Consider the following 16,159-nt stretch of genomic DNA (forward strand, 5'->3'; position numbering starts at 1 on the left):
CAATAGCAAAGATCAATAAAACTAAAAGCTGGTTCTTTGAGAAGATAAACAAAATTGATAAACCATTAGCCAGAATCATCAAGAAAAAGAGGGAGAGGACTCAAATCAATAAAATTAGAAATGAAAAAGAAGTTACACAGATGCTGCAGAAATACAAAGCATCCTAAGAGACTACTACAAGCAACTCTACGCCAATAAAATGGACAACCTGGAAGAAATGGAAAAATTCTTAGAAAGGTATAAGCTTCCAAGACTGAACCAGGAAGAAACAGAAAATATGAACAGACCAATCACAAGTAATGAAATTGAAACTGTGATTAAAAATCTTCCAACACACAAAAGCCCAGGACCAGATGGCTTCACAGGTGAATTCTATCAAACATTTAGAGAAGAGCTAACACCCATCCTTCTCAAACTGTTCCAAAAAATTGCGGAGGTAGGAACACTCTCAAACTCATTCTATGAGGCCACCATCACCCTGATACCAAAACCAGACAAAGATGTCACAAAAAAAGAAAATTACAGACCAATATCACTGATGAATATACATGCAAAAATCCTCAACAAAATACTAGCAAACAGAATCCAACAACACATTAAAAGGATCATACACCATGATCAAGTGGGATTTATCCCAGGGATGCAAGGATTCTTCAATATACATAAATCAATCAATGTGATAAACCATATTAACAAATTGAAGAATAAAAACCATATGATCATCTCAATAGATGCAGAAAAAGCTTTTGACAAAATTCAACACCTATTTATGATAAAAACTCTCCAGAAAGTGGGCATAGAGGGACCCTACCTCAACATAACAAAGGCCATATATGACAAACCCACAGCAAACATCATTCTCAATGGTGAAAAACTGAAAGCATTTCCTCTAAGATCAGGAACAAGACAAGGATGTCCACTCACACCACTATTATTCAACATAGTTTTGGAAGTCCTAGCAATGGCAATCAGAGAAGAAAAAGAAATAAAAGGAATCCAAATTGGAAAGGAAGAAGTAAAACTGTCACTGTTTGCAGATGACATGATACTATACATAGAGAATCCTAAAGATGCCACCAGAAAACTACTAGAGCTAATCAATGATTTTGGTAAAGTTGCAGGATACAAAATTAATGCACAGAAATCTCTTGCATTCCTATACACTAATGATGAAAAATCTGAAAGAGAAATTAAAGAAACACTCTCATTTACCATTGCAACAAAAAGAATAAAATACCTAGGAATAAATCTACCTAGGGAGACAAAAGACCTGTATGCAGAAAACTATAAGACACTGATGAAAGAAATTAAAGATGATACCAACAGATGGAGAGATATACCATGTTCTTGGATTGGAAGAATGAATATTGTGAAAATGACTATACTACCCAAAGCAATCTACAGATTCAATGCAATCCCTATCAAATTTCCAATGGCACTTTTTATGGAACTAGAACAAAAAGTCTTAAAATTTGTATGGAGACACAAAAGACCCCAGATAGCCAAAGCAGTCTTGAGGAAAAAAACGGAGCTGGAGGAATCAGACTCCCTGACTTCAGACTATACTACAAAGCTACAGTAATCAAGACAATATGGTACTGGCACAAAAACAGAAACATAGAGCAATGGAACAAGATCGAAAGCCCAGAGATAAACCCACGCACCTATGGTCAACTAATCTATGACAAAGGAGGCAAGGATATACAATGGAGAAAAGACAGTCTCTTCAATAAGTGGTGCTGGGAAAACTGGACAGCTACATGTAAAAGAATGAAATTAGAACACTCCCTAACACCGTACACAAAACTAAACTCAAAATGGATTAAAGACCTAAACGTAAGACCGGACACTATAAAACTCTTAGAGGAAAATATGGGAAGAACACTCTTTGAGATAAATCACAGTAAGATCTTTTTTGATCCACCTCCTAGAGTAATGGAAACAAAAACAAAAATAAACAAATGGGACCTAATGAAACTTCAAAGCTTTTGCACAGCAAAGGAAACCATAAACAAGACGAAAAGACAACCCTCAGATCGGGAGAAAATATTTGCAAATGAATCAACGGACAAAGGATTAATCCCCAAAATATATAAACAGCTCATGCAGCTCAATATTCAAAAAACAAACAACCCAGTCCAAAAATGGGCAGAAGACCTAAATAGACATTTCTCCAAAGAAGACACACAGATGGCCAAGAAGCACATGAAAAGCTGCTCAACATCACTAATTATTAGAGAAAGGCAAATCAAAACTACAATGAGGTACCACCTCCCACCAGTTAGAATGGGCATCATCAGAAAATCTACAAACAACAAATGCTGGAGAGGGTGTACAGAAAAGGGAACCCTCTTGCACTGTCGGTGGGAATGTAAATTGATACAGCCACTACGGAGATCAGTATGGATGTTCCTTAAAAAACTAAAAACAGAATTACCATATGATCCAGCAATCCCACTACTGGGCATATACCCAGAGAGAACCATAATTCAAAAAGACAGATGCTCCCCAATGTTCATTGCAGCACTATTTACAAGAGCCAGGTCATGGAAGCAACCTAAATGCCCATCGACAGACGAATGGATAAAGAAGATGTGGTACATATATACAATGGAATATTACTCAGCCATAAAAAGGAACGAAATTGGGTCATTTGTAGAGACATGGATATATCTAGAGACTGTCACACAAAGTGAAGTAAGTCAGAAAGAGAAAAAGAAATATCGTATATTAACGCATATATGTGGAAGCTAGAAAAATGGTACAGATGAACCGGTTTGCAAGGCAGAAATTGAAACACAGATGTAGAGAACAAACGTATGGACACCAAGGGGGGAAAGCGGCAGGGGGTTGATGAATTGGGCGATTGAGATTGACATGTATACACTGATGTGTATAAAATGGATGACTAATAAGAACCTGCTGTATAAAAAAAATAAATTAAATAAAATTCAAAAAAAAAAGGAACAGGATCATTTAAAAAATTATGATGTATAATATAAAGCTTTATCATATCAAATGCTTTCTAGAAAGGTTATTCTAGTTTACCCCTCCACCAATATTATACAAAATGGCCTCTTTTCCTCACACTCTTGCCAAAGCATCATCAATTTAATGAATGAAAAATAGTACCTTGTTGATATTTTAATTTATATTTCACTGGTTATCAAGAAGGTTTTTTAAAAAAATGTGAGTACACTCCATTTTATGTATTAGAAACAGCATCTTTATTCTAATTATAAAACTTGGTTTGAGCATAAGTTTAAAAAATGAGTGGTTTCAATTTCAAGGAATTTAAACCACTAGATTAGTTCCAACTAAACATATCATGACACCTCAAGGAACTTTATAATGAATAACACCTACTTTACCAAGGAGAGATTGATAGTGAAGAGGAAAATAAATGAGTCTCAAGAATTGATTTAATAGGTCAAACAACAGAGCATCCCTCAGAGGTATGGAAAACAAAGATTATATTTCAAGGAACAGGGATGGGGTTTAGTAACATTAACTTAACATGTCTCATTTTTATTATTTTACATGAACTTTAATATATTCTCACAAACTGATTGCTTCAAGAAATAAAAATGAAACACCAAGCAAAGAAAAAACTCTTGAAAGGTAATACAAATAACTTTGGGATCAAACTCATTTCTTATAAAAAGGGAACCTTAGGAGAAAACATCCATATCTATAATTTTATGAAACAGATTAAGGTACAAAATTTGCATCTGCATAAGGTTTTATCTCACTGTGGTCCGTGCCAAAGAGGCACCTGACAGGGAAAAATTTGATGTTATATATACTGTGTCTCCTAGAATAAAATTTTAGTCCATATTTATCGTCAGGATAGAAGACTTAATTAAGCTTTGGTATTTGTCCAGATTGCTATATCCCAATTTTGGATTCAGGACCTGCAAAACAAGTTGCCTCATTGTTATTAAAATATGGAATAAAACAAATGTTATTTGGAGACAGTATATTCTGTTCAACACAAAGATGGCAAATACTGTGGAGGACACAGAAAGTAAATGCAGAGCAGAGACACTCCTAAACTTTTTCTCCTCCTAACAAGGAAAAATATATACCCGTCTAGGAGTGTCTTTGGTAAGTGAGGATGACAGACAAACGTGGGAAAGAAAAAACCAACCCCATAGGTCTTTACCCAAATTTCAAATGAAGCCAGCCTTCTCTGGAGTCTCCAAAAATTGTTTGGCTGCTATAAGCATTTGCAAAAGTATGTTGAAAGTATATTTCAAATGACTCTCAGCGGAATTAGCATTGAAGAGCTCACACCCTCCTGAAAGACTCCTCTGACCACGGTCTTTCCCACTCGTTGCCAGGTGAGAGGGGACTTGCTTATGTCTCCAAATCATTGAACTTAAAATGCACGCATCTAATAGCCATTCACCTGACTGCACCCACAACTGAGACGCTATGAATGTTATTGGGATAATTTCTCACGCTTGCCATTGGATTTGATTTAAGTAACTAGCATAGCTCCTGACATGCAGCAAGCCCACAATCACCATCTGTTGGATTAAACTAAATTCAGAGCTACAGGAACATGTTCAATTTGAAATCTAGGCAGACTATTGTAAATATTTTAACAATGGCATTCAAGATAGGTTTCTATGACAGCCATTTTCTTTCTCCACAACAAGGAAGCATGGAGCTTTCCTTAAATTTAACTAAATAAAGGGCTATAATTACTCTTTAGCCTCTACATATCTTACCTGAGCAATAACCGGATAGCCACAGACTTCATCTCCAGCCTTGGTCATAGACACTGCCAGCACCAGGTCTGGGTTACTCACCAGGTGAAAGGTCCTTGGGAAAACAGGATTAGGCACATTACAAAGCAGCATGACCAGTTTAGAGCTCCCTCTGTGCCCCTTATCTGTGTGTTGCCTCTTGGCTCCATATATACTCTGCGCTAATGGATGTGAAATCCTTTGGGCATTTCTCCCCCACCATAAGCACGATGTTGAGGTTCCTCAGTGCAGAGTGCTGGAAGAACGCTGAAGGAGAAAGGGGCGCTCCTGTTCTTTCTGGATGCTGCCTGGGGTCAGTGTTTGGGAGTGAGGGTGTCCAGGGATGCTCTGTCCCAGCCACGTGCCCGGAATGCACGTGGTCCTTTAATACCCTTACAGCCCAGGCCTGGCCTGGTGATCATCCGCTTATGGCCCCCCCAACGTGGACACCACGTGCTCCAGACCTTCTGCTGTACCAGCAACCCCGTACCTTTGCATCTCCACGTGCCCAGCAGTAGCTGCACACCCACGTAAGTTCCAGAGGGTTGCTTCCTGCTTGCCCAGCAACCACAGAACAGATCTGGCCACGCAAATGAACACATTTCCCTGCCATCCAGTGGACAGCACCCATACTTCTTCCAATGAGCTCTGAACTCCAGCCTTAGGGAGGGACCCAATCCCTAGTTTGTCCTCAACTCCCTCAGCCCTAGAGTACCGTATAGAGGTTTTTTAAAAAAAATCTGATAGTTACTCGTTTAGCATAGCTTAATAATTCTTTATGTTAAACATCCTTTGTTTAAATGACTGTGTGTTTTCTGTCTCCAGATTGTACCCAGACACTCTCCTCACCTGTTTTGCTGTTGTGAGAGGCAATGTGGCAGAGTGATTAAGAGCATGGATTCTGGAGCCACAATGCCTGAGTTTAAATCTTGAGTATATCTCAAGACCTGCTTAACAACTCTGTGCCTCAGTTTCCTCATCTGTAAAATAGGATAATGGTGCATACCGCACAGGACTTTCGTCCTGAGAATATAATGAGTTAATGCATAAAAAAATGCGTTGAATATTGTCTGGCTCATGGCACTTAGTATGAGCTACTATTATCGATTGTTGTGATTTTTTTTATAGCTTTCCCTCAAATTCTTCTTTTCTAAATGAGTATTCCCTAAAAGTCCAAGATATATAGTGAATATTTTTAAGTTATCTTATATTGGAACTAAAATAAAGCCTCCTTGACTGAAAAAAAAGAAAGCAAAGTACAGAGCTAAAACCCTCAAATTCTTTCCCGTACATCACTTAAAAGCAAGAATAGACCAAACATTCAAGGATATTGTCTGTATAGAAAAAGTCAGTTCTTTATGTCTGTCAACATAGTTACATTACAGACCAGCAGTGGCATTCCTGCTGTGGAAAATATAACTAGTCCTGAATATAAAATGTAATGATGTGGGAGTGGAGGAAAGGGGAGAAAGCGGGGGTGGGGGAGATCTGTGATAAGAGTAACGTGTTTTTCCTTTCAAGAGAAAAAATTCTAGATATCTAATTTAAATCTCTGAACATAAAACAAAATATCCTCATTGTAAAGCATTTACAAAATACTAGCCTCAGCATGTGGCATAGTTTGCATCTTGCATTTTTACTGGCACTCAATAGTAGTCAGATGAATGAATGATTGTATATTTCCTGCAACAACTTACTGAGGTGCCTAGATTAGTTACCTAGCTTTCTCTGTTTTTGCTGCCTAGAATAGATGTAGCAACTTCTCCCATGCTTCAGTGCCATGCTCAGCCATGATAGTGTTGATTTTTCTTTTCCTTTTTGGACTGTCAACTGTCACTTGCCCATAGCAGGAGTGCTTACATTCTGCAGGAAGCCTGAGCTTTTAGACTTCTACATAAAGCCCACTACATGCCAAACGGCAGTGTGAGAACTGACTCTGTGTCCCAGAAATATCCCAGCACGACAGCACAGCCTCTTCTACTAACCCACAGTGCGAGTGCGTACAAGTCACTTCATCTCCTTGAGCCTCAGTTTACCTAGCTTTAGAATCAGGTGACTAAGACTAGAAAATTTTCAAAATCTCTTTCAGCTCTGAATTCCATGACACTGTATTTTCCCTTTTATAATTTTGAATCTTGTTGAAGGGGATTTTTTTCCCTGAGCATTTTTTTCATATTTCCCTTTTGAGACCAAATGATTAATTCAGATTGTGCCAGGGTTGAAAATGGGAGAAAGATACCAGTTTATCTCAAAAGTTGACCTGGACCATTTTTCTGTGTGGCTAGAAACCAAGTAAGTGTGTCTTTGGTAATGTCCTACTGCCTGCCAGTGCCCCCTTGCTCATTTCTTACACTACTCTCCTAGACTATGTGCTCTCCCAGCTAGGCCTTGTTCTCATAGTCAAGATTTCCCTTAAGAGGTTTTGCTGATAATTGCTTAAGATATCAGATTTCCTAGTTATTCTCTATTTTAAATAGAAGGCCAAAATGAAAAAGCAATTCAAGACCCAAAGGACTGAATGAAAGGACTAATGGTAGAAAATTCTAGGCACAGTGATAGCACTTGGAACCTCCCATCACGCTGGCAGTGAGCTACTGGGCTTCTGCTCTATTGACACAAATTCTGATTGGGCAGTTGCCTCAATAAATGCTAATTTACTGCCTGGGGAAAATACGGAAGATCAAAAGACTATGGTTCACATAAATGGAATTTTCTATAGGTTTCTGCTACATAGTGTAACCCAAGGTTCTCCAGGCCTCACCAGCTTATCAGAACAAATGGGTTTCAACACCCAATTACATGAAAAAGAAAAAGCAAAATGTCAAGGGAAAATGTAGAAGAAAGCTCAGAATTACTGTCACTATACAGACATTTCTGCCATGGGACATACGTTCCTCTGAATGATGCCCACATCTAATCATCAAGACTTCTGCAAAACCTCTCCTACCCAAGCGTCTGTGGGAGTCCCTAGACGGTGACCCATGTGTTCAGGAGCAAACCCTGTCCCACTGCCCCTCCCCCTCACGGCTCCACCTCTTCTCTCTGGACTCTGCAGTTTCCAGCCAGCGATCAGTCAATACCACCATCTCCCTCCAACTGTCCCTCTCTTCTATGGCTTGACATGGGGAGGCCTCAATATGACAACGCTGCAGAGCGTTCTGGAAAGTGGAAGGAAATCGGAAGAGACCATCCTCTTTGGTGTTACATGTGGTTAGATTTTCCAAAGCAGCGAGGGAGTGCATAGAGTTTTAGGCAAGCTTCCCTTTGTTTTTACTTAAACAGTAAGTTTAAGTCAACTTTACTTAAAGTAAACTTTAAGTTTACTTTAAGTAAACTTACTTCCTGTCCTCCTGATTTCCCCACAGCACTTAGGTTGAAAACCAAAAGCAGTACAGACACTGAGCAGGACTCAGAACTTGCTCTCTCTTCTGATGACCAAGTGTTCCTGAGTTAAACTTATCAAGTGTGGCTGTCTAGTGCCTTGGGTCACTTCTCTCATTCCCCACGCGTGTCCACCCTAGCCCTTCAGCCATGCTCGAATTCCAACTTAGGCTCAGGCGGGACCTCTACCATAATACAGAAAGCCAAGGCAGTAAGATGTAGCTCTAAACTCCAGAAATGTAGAGATGGGGTGGCACTAGCTTCGTGGGCAGGAATTTTTATCTGTTTCGTTCTTTGCTAAAGCACCAGCACCTAAAACACTGCCCTTGATAATCTTCTGCAGCTAAATGAATGAATTCTGGTTCCACAAAGCAAACCATTCACAGGGCCAAAAGCCTGCTTCTTAGCTCCCCTGTGGCAAAGTCAGCTTAGCTAGGACAAATGGGGCAAAAGAACACATTCACCAGGTCTGCCTACAGGTTGGCTTTTCAGCTGTCTCTAAAACAAGGCTGCATGTATTCCTCGCTGGCAGCTCTGAATCTCAGACAGTGAGCAGAGGAAGGCTAGCTCCTTTCCCGTCCATGCTGGGCCCTCTGCTGCCGCCTGCTGAAGATTATACAATCTCTCTCAAAGCAGCGATCCCCTAAGCCTTTTGCTCACACACCTTTTGAGAATCCAAAAATCACAGCTCTTTCCCAGAAAAAAAAAAAAAAGTATTACACAGATACACAAACACATTTTCTGTAGTATTTCAAGAGACTGAAGAGGGCCCTGGAGCCCCACCATATAACACTAATGGTAAACTTTGAAGCAAACCGTCTAAAAACCAAGGAGTTGTTATCTCTCTCGTTAAAGAAATTTCAAGCATGCACAAAACCAGAGAGAAATGTATAAGAAACCACCAAGGACACGACAGTTATCAACATTCTGCCATGCCTGTTTCATCCCCTCCCCCTGTCCCCATTTAAAAAATTTTTGCTTTGCTAGAATATTTTAAAACAAAGCTGAGATCTCTCTTAATTTTATCTGTAAATACTACAATATACATCCAAGTGATCAGGACTTTTTTTTAAACATAGCCATTAAACCATTATGACACCCAACAAAATTAACAAGACTCCCTTCACATCATCTGGTACCCAGACTATTTTAAATTTCTTCTGATTGTCTCAGAAATAACCTTTTTGATAGTGGTGGGCCTCAAGCTAGATCCAAACAAGGGCCAGCCATTGCACTGGGTTGATATATCTGATTAGGGTAAGAATTCAATTCGATTTCACTGTGTGAGTGGAAGCCACATCAGTTGGTTATATGATGGAAGTAGGGGAGGGAGGGAAGGCATGCATGTGGGGAGGTGCAGAAGACTGTGTTAATGAAAAGTACTGCAAATTTTTTTAAATGGGACTTTTTAGAATTCTTACTTGATTTTATGATGTTTTCAAATCACACAAATAAATTAGATGAGAGTCTAGCTCTCTCTTGACCACAATGGCCCACTAAAACTATGAACCTAGTAGGCTAGATTTCACGTTTCTTACCTGAATCTGTAGTGGATGAGTGGTGTGTAGACTACTGAGCACTTACATTTGACTTCACTATCTTTCTCTTCCTTGAGTAGGTTAAAAATATTATTGGCTACATTAAATAGAAAATCCAAAGTCCTCAAATATACCGCTGCCTGGTCTGTGGGGACCATGCTGGATCTCTTAGGCTCCTATTCACCTTTTGATATATTAAGGCTCAAATATAATGGGTTTACCTGCTGTCTTCCTTGTGCCTCCAGTGTTGATGACCATCATCTGCTTTTTTCTCCACCAAAACAACCTCCATGCCTGAACGCAGGTTGGGGCCTTGCACCCCCAAGACTAGCTGAGGAGAAGCATAGCTTATGATTTGCCCATCTCTGTATTCAAACTGCTGGTGGCAAACCTTCTGCAATTTACTCTGTTTTGGAGAATGGCTGAGATAAAGAAAATCCCATTAGTGGCAGAAAAATGTCCTGTGCACTGATGTGCTGGAGATAGCAAGTTCTGTTGGCAAGAGACCCGCCATGAACCAAATTCACTTATAATGGGGAAGCATTATCATCAGGACAGCAGCAATGTTATTTGCTTTGCACTGTCAAGCTGATGTAAAAAGTAGAATTCTGAGTTTATTTTATATTAGAAATAAATATTTTTCCAAGAGAACATGAGAAATTCATCAGCAAAGAAAAAATTCACTTGAGATAATTTAAAGGGAAAAAGAGGTAGGAGTAGGAACAGGGCAATGAATCAGAACAGAGAGAAATAAAGGAGTTCTGTTCAAATCATGATCATTTCTATCCTCTAACTACAGAATCCCTGGCAAATAGAATCCCATTCTCCAAGTTTTTGAATCTTCCCTAACAACTCATAGAATATCATAAACGAAAATAATGATACGCTAATAAGTTAATTCAAAGGAATCTCATACTTAAATATCTCTTAAGCCATTAAGCAGACTTAAACCTATCAAACATCACAATGCATTGGCAATTAATTTGTAAATGTCTATTAAGTCCCTACTATGTGCATGGACTAATGCTAAGTGTTGAAGTGCCAAAACTGTTTAACTCATGTAAACTGCTGTAACATTAAGTAAATGTATAAAGATTATGGAATAATACCAAGTACTAAAGATTCCTGTCATTTCATTGGACATTGACCAGAGAAAAAATAAAGTTAAAAAGGAAGAAATTGCATTTTACTAATTTCTTAAAGACATCAAGGCATTTTACATGCTTATTCATAAGTTCATTCACACATTCATTCAACTAATATACAGGCTCTGTCCTAAGTTCTCAGGAGGCAAAGATGGATGAGCTTACCTTTTAATAGAAAAGACACCAGTGAACGAGAAATTACATTACACAGCTAAAGCGAGAAGGTACTTGCCACCAGTACTTGTAAATACTTCAGTCAAAAACACAAAAATGTGTGTGTTGATGTAAAGAGCAACTAACAGTAATGTAAATCTTCAGTAATATTTTTGCCCTAAAGTGAGTGAATCTAAGACCAGGTAGAAATCTCTAACAGGAATCCCTTGCAACTTTTTACCTGTATTTCTTCTCTGGTTCCACATTTTCAAAGAGCTCTTCTTCCATTTTCTTTGGAAGACTGTCATCTTCATCAAAGTTATGAGAAGTTTCCTGCCAGGCATACCTGAGAAGTGTGTGACAAGCCTTCATTCGGAGATGGGCTCTTGCATGTGAATCTCTATCAAAGTTCAGAAGGAAACAGAAGTCTAAGAAATCTGATTTATACTCAACAGAATTTTCTCTGAGGTGTAGTCTGATAATATCCTGAATGATACTGGTGGATCTGGAAATCATATTTCCATAATGGTGCCTAACACTGCAAATTCACATCCTACTAATACACAATTTAGATTTTTTAATATAAAGCTGAAATGAATCCTCAATCACATAATAAACAGCATTCATCTTTGTTATATTTACTCAGGAAAAAAAATGGGGTCATGTATTATATTTCAAAAATAAGATTAAGACTACTCAGTAGTTTTGGAAACTCATAACAAACGTGTAATGAGACTCTTGCCTACTCCATAAATGTGTCATAATTCTGTCTGGAACAGACAGCCTAGATTACTAGGTTTCATAAAATTTACTCAATAGACAATGTTAAGGAATCTTAATAACTTTTCCTCTCAACAGAAAAATCTAGAGAGACTCAAATAGCACCAGCACAAATGTGCCAGGTTTTGATAGAGAATAATATGCAAAAACACTTAGAGTAAATAGTCATAGTATGAATAACTGAGTCAGCCTTGTGGCCTCTTATTAAGATGAAATTGTGAACCGAAACATAACCACCATGCAGATCTGAATATATCAAATCTCCAGGCACCGTTTAGGGTACACTTGCTTCTGTGGGACACAATGACACAATATGAGGACCGCTCTGCTGAAGGCAGGATAAATATACAGGCAAAGCAGCAAGCATACTTCAGCACTCTAAATGTGCATATGTGTAAATAAAGTTATCTGGGGGAGGCTGTGGTCACCAAGGTGCTTGTGGTAATTTGATGTAACTGCAAGCAATATCGAATTACCCAAATCTCCAGGGACAATTCCTGCGTTAGCAGAGCAGACCATACACTTTTCAAATGTAACAAAAGTATTACATGTGGATATGAAATTGGTGGGTAACAACAGCCTTATTTAGAGTTGCAGCACAAGCAGCTTCTGAAGACAAAAATCTCATTAACAGTTAAAGAAACAACAGTGCCATCTTGTGTTGAAAAGAAAAAACACAGCTTTCCCACCAACTCCATTTCTTTGAGGGAAACAGACAAAAAAAAGTCATTCTTAGACATAACAAGATTCTTCCTCCAAATCCAGATGGGATTTTCTAACTTGGGATAAGTATATACTCCTCAGCTCCCAAGCAAATGAAGTACAGTCAAGTTAGTTTTAGAACAGCCATTTAAAAATACATCTTGCTTTATTGATTCATGTCCATTCATTCATTCATATAACTAGTCATTATTTAATCATTCATTCCTTTAACTAACATTTCTTAAACATCTACTATATTGTAGGCACAGAGTTCTAAGTATTGGGGATATAGTGGTGAACAAAACAGTTAAGTTCTCAGGATTCATGGAGCTTACATTCTAGTGGGAAGAAGAGAGATAATAGATAAGTAAATGAATAAACAAACAGTGAATATCACAAGTGGAATAAAACAGGAAATTGTGCTGGACATTGGGTGAGGTGGGGTAGGGTTTACTTTACCAATGGAGTCATAGAAGGATAGAGGTATTCTGAATTATTATTTCAACATTAAAATGGGCTGCCTTGTGAAATAGTGATCTCCCTGTTCCTAGGAGTATTCAAGAAGAGACTGGATCAAAACAGCTTGCCTAGAATGTGCAGGAGATTCCTGCATTATGTTTATTTTTTTTAATTGAGGTATAACTGACATATAACACTATATTAGTTTTGGGTGTACAGCATAATGATTTGATATTTGTATATATTGCAAAATGATCGCCACAACATGTCTGGTTAACATCTATCCCCGCAGATAGTTACAAAAATTTTTTTCTTGTAATGACTTTTAAGATCTGCTCTCTTAGCAACTTTCAAATATGCAGTGCAGTATTATTAAGTATAGTCACCATGCCCCTGCATTATGTTTTGAGTGGACTCAAAGACTTTCAGCTCAAGGATTTCAGGCCTTGATGAAATCTATGAATCAGAACAACAAGAATCTTTGCTCTCAAAGATGCTCTTTCTTTTTTTTTACTTTCTGTTTATTTTTTTTTTTCCAAGTGCAGTATAATAACTCAGAGGCTAGATACATTCTTTAGAAGAAGAACAAAAAGGAATGTTAGAAAAGTTTGTGGCCAATTCTCTAACAATTGCGGAAGATACAATATAGGTCAAATCACTCTCTCTGAAAAAGGCTTTCTGGTGCCTTTGTTAGTGTCAGGATGCAGGACCAGATGAATTACCCATCAAAATGAGGAAGTTTGATTCCTAACATGAAAGTTAATATTCTTGTAATTGAGGACAGAAACAGTTGTTTAAAACAGCTTGTATACCAATTATTAATGAAAATTAATTTGTATACAAATTAATTTTCAGTTATTGCAATGGTAATTGACCGGCTATTTTTGGTTTTATAATTTGGAAACTAATTCAATGATTCCTTCATTTATTCTGTAAATGATGACAAAAGTCAGTTATCCTGGTCTTCACAGAACACGTGTGACAGCGTTTTTGCCCTCAAGGAATTCCCAAATTGGTGGTGGTTGCTGGAGTAGAGGGGAGGGAACTGATAAGTACATTGCTAGTACAGTCATTGTCATGATTGATTTCAATGATAAAGAATCCTTCCACAGACCGAGGACGGGCACGTCAGCTGGAGAGAAATGAATATGTGGTGAGAGGCCTGCAGCAGTGCATCAGTGGAGTAGGCCGCAGTCCAGAGACAGCTTGTAGCTGCCCAGCTGGAGCTTGGAGTTCATGTGGCACAAAGAAAAAGTGTGGAGTGGAGGTGGGCATGGGGGTACAAATGAGGGTTAATGACAGGCCTGGACCAGGGTCAGGAGGGCTTGGGATTCCAGACTAAACATTGTCTTCTGTCTGCAATAGGTAGCCATTGAAGAACTGTATAAAGAGGATTGTATTTTCGAAAGATTGTCCATAGACAAAAGTTCAAGGTGAATTGGAAGGAGGAGATTATGGAGACAGAAACCAATCAGAAAGCTATTTCAGCAATCCAGGATGATAACTTATATTAACATGCATTCAACTTGAACCTACATTAAGGAAGAAGCATAATTGTTCCTGAAGTCCATGTTTATGGAAACAAAAACATGATGAATTCCTCAAATAAATGTCTCCAGTTCTAAGATTCCAGTCTTTTAAAAATAGCAACATCATAACAAAATTACTGAAAGTAGATCATTGTGGTGGTTGAACACTGAAGCTCCAGCTCTATCCTTCTGCCAGGAAACTAATTAAATACCAGCTCTTCAACTTCCATTAGTTTCATAAACTTGGCGTGGGTTCCCTGCATGGGCTCTGTGGTGTTACTGAGCTAATGAGCTGAGTTCAAATAGGAACCAGGTAACTTTTCTGGCCACACTGATTACTTACAGAATTTCACTGGAAGCATTTCCCGATGTTAAAGCATTTTTTTGCACTTGCTTTTCCTCTGGTTCTAAAATTTGCTTCTCTTCTCCAAAAATTGGTTTCCGCACAGCAAGCTTGGCTCCCAACACAATGTCACTTTGGACTTCTAAAACAAGAGCTGAGGAGAAAAACACAAATTGCAAGGACATATTAGGTATGATCTCAGAGCACTAGGATTTTGAAAACACGTGTTAAAATAAAAATGCAGAAAATTTCCAGCTATTTGGTCTAAGAGAATACATTCTAAGCATAATTGATAGTTGCTCTTTAAACCAATAAATTGGATTTCACTTAATTTAATTTTTGTAAATTCTTTCCTCTCAAGACATTCTCAGTCAAAAGTGCTAAAAAAATAGGTCTTTCCAAAAATAAGTTAGTTATAAATTCTAACTATTCAAATGGGTTCCATTATTTAGACGCACGCCTCTAGGTCATTCTCTGGGATCCAAACTCCTCAATGAAAGTTCCCAATGCCTTAAAAGACACATGCAAAGCTTAATGTACAGTGTTCAAGATATGCAATAAGATAATGTTTTAAATTATATTAATGATTTTTCTCTTCTATATATAGGGCCTTTGTCTTGGTCCTGGGGTAGCCTTAAGGGAAGGTTGAATACCATGAGGAATGAGAATTGTTACAAAAGGAAAGCAAAAGTACAAATACAGTTTTGACATTCAGGCACAAGACAATGGCCATGTAAGTCAGATGACACTGTCATGATTTAGGGTTTTTTCCAAAAGCCTTTAGCTCCCATTTAGCTTATCTCAGTGTTGACCTGGAGGAAACCCACCATTTCTGGGCCTGAGGGGATCTGTGGCAGAACACAAAGGAAGGCAGAAAACCAGCACTGGTTGTCATGATTCTGCCTACAGGCTTTGCTGCAGGAATCTTAGCTAGACAAGGAAACACTGAGGACATTGCCTATGGTTCAGGACATGGTGGTGAGTTACCTCTTGAGCTGTCCTCACCACTCCAATCTGTGGCATAGCCACATGAACCTGGATCTGGTTTCTGGGAAGTTCAGACATGACCCAGGATTTACTAAGAGCCATGCAGGGGAGCTTTCCAGAAATGGCTGCCAAGCAGGGGTCAAGAGGTTCTGTAGCAAGGATTTGAGAGATGGCTACCCAACCACAACCCGGCTGCAGAGGGCCAGAGGCAGCAGAGGGGAGGCTGAGGCAGGCAGGAAGTACCGCCCACCCAAAGCATTATCTGGGCCAAAAGAATGGAACACTGTCACCCAGCCATGGACTTCAGCCAGCAGGGCCCAGAAAGCAAGAGGATGTGCACCCCAAGTTCTTTCCTTCCATCCTAGAGAAGAACTAAAGTGAGAGTCTG

General features: G+C 38.7%; 1 protein-coding gene across 1 annotated transcript in view; it reads right to left on the minus strand.

The window, feature by feature from the left end:
• Positions 1-16,159, minus strand: part of DCDC1 (doublecortin domain containing 1) — a 424,949-nt gene that overhangs the window by 15,088 nt on the left and 393,702 nt on the right. Inside the window, exons 25-28 of the mRNA XM_061201531.1 lie at positions 14,785-14,938; positions 11,213-11,371; positions 9,895-10,095; positions 4,737-4,830 (exon numbers count right to left, since the gene is read on the minus strand). Of these exons, the coding sequence (XP_061057514.1) occupies positions 4,737-4,830; positions 9,895-10,095; positions 11,213-11,371; positions 14,785-14,938 (608 nt within the window). The remainder of the gene's footprint in view (positions 1-4,736; positions 4,831-9,894; positions 10,096-11,212; positions 11,372-14,784; positions 14,939-16,159) is intronic.

The sequence above is a fragment of the Eubalaena glacialis genome, chromosome 10, assembly GCF_028564815.1.
Source record: "Eubalaena glacialis isolate mEubGla1 chromosome 10, mEubGla1.1.hap2.+ XY, whole genome shotgun sequence".
Classification (NCBI taxonomy): Eukaryota; Metazoa; Chordata; class Mammalia; order Artiodactyla; family Balaenidae; genus Eubalaena; species Eubalaena glacialis.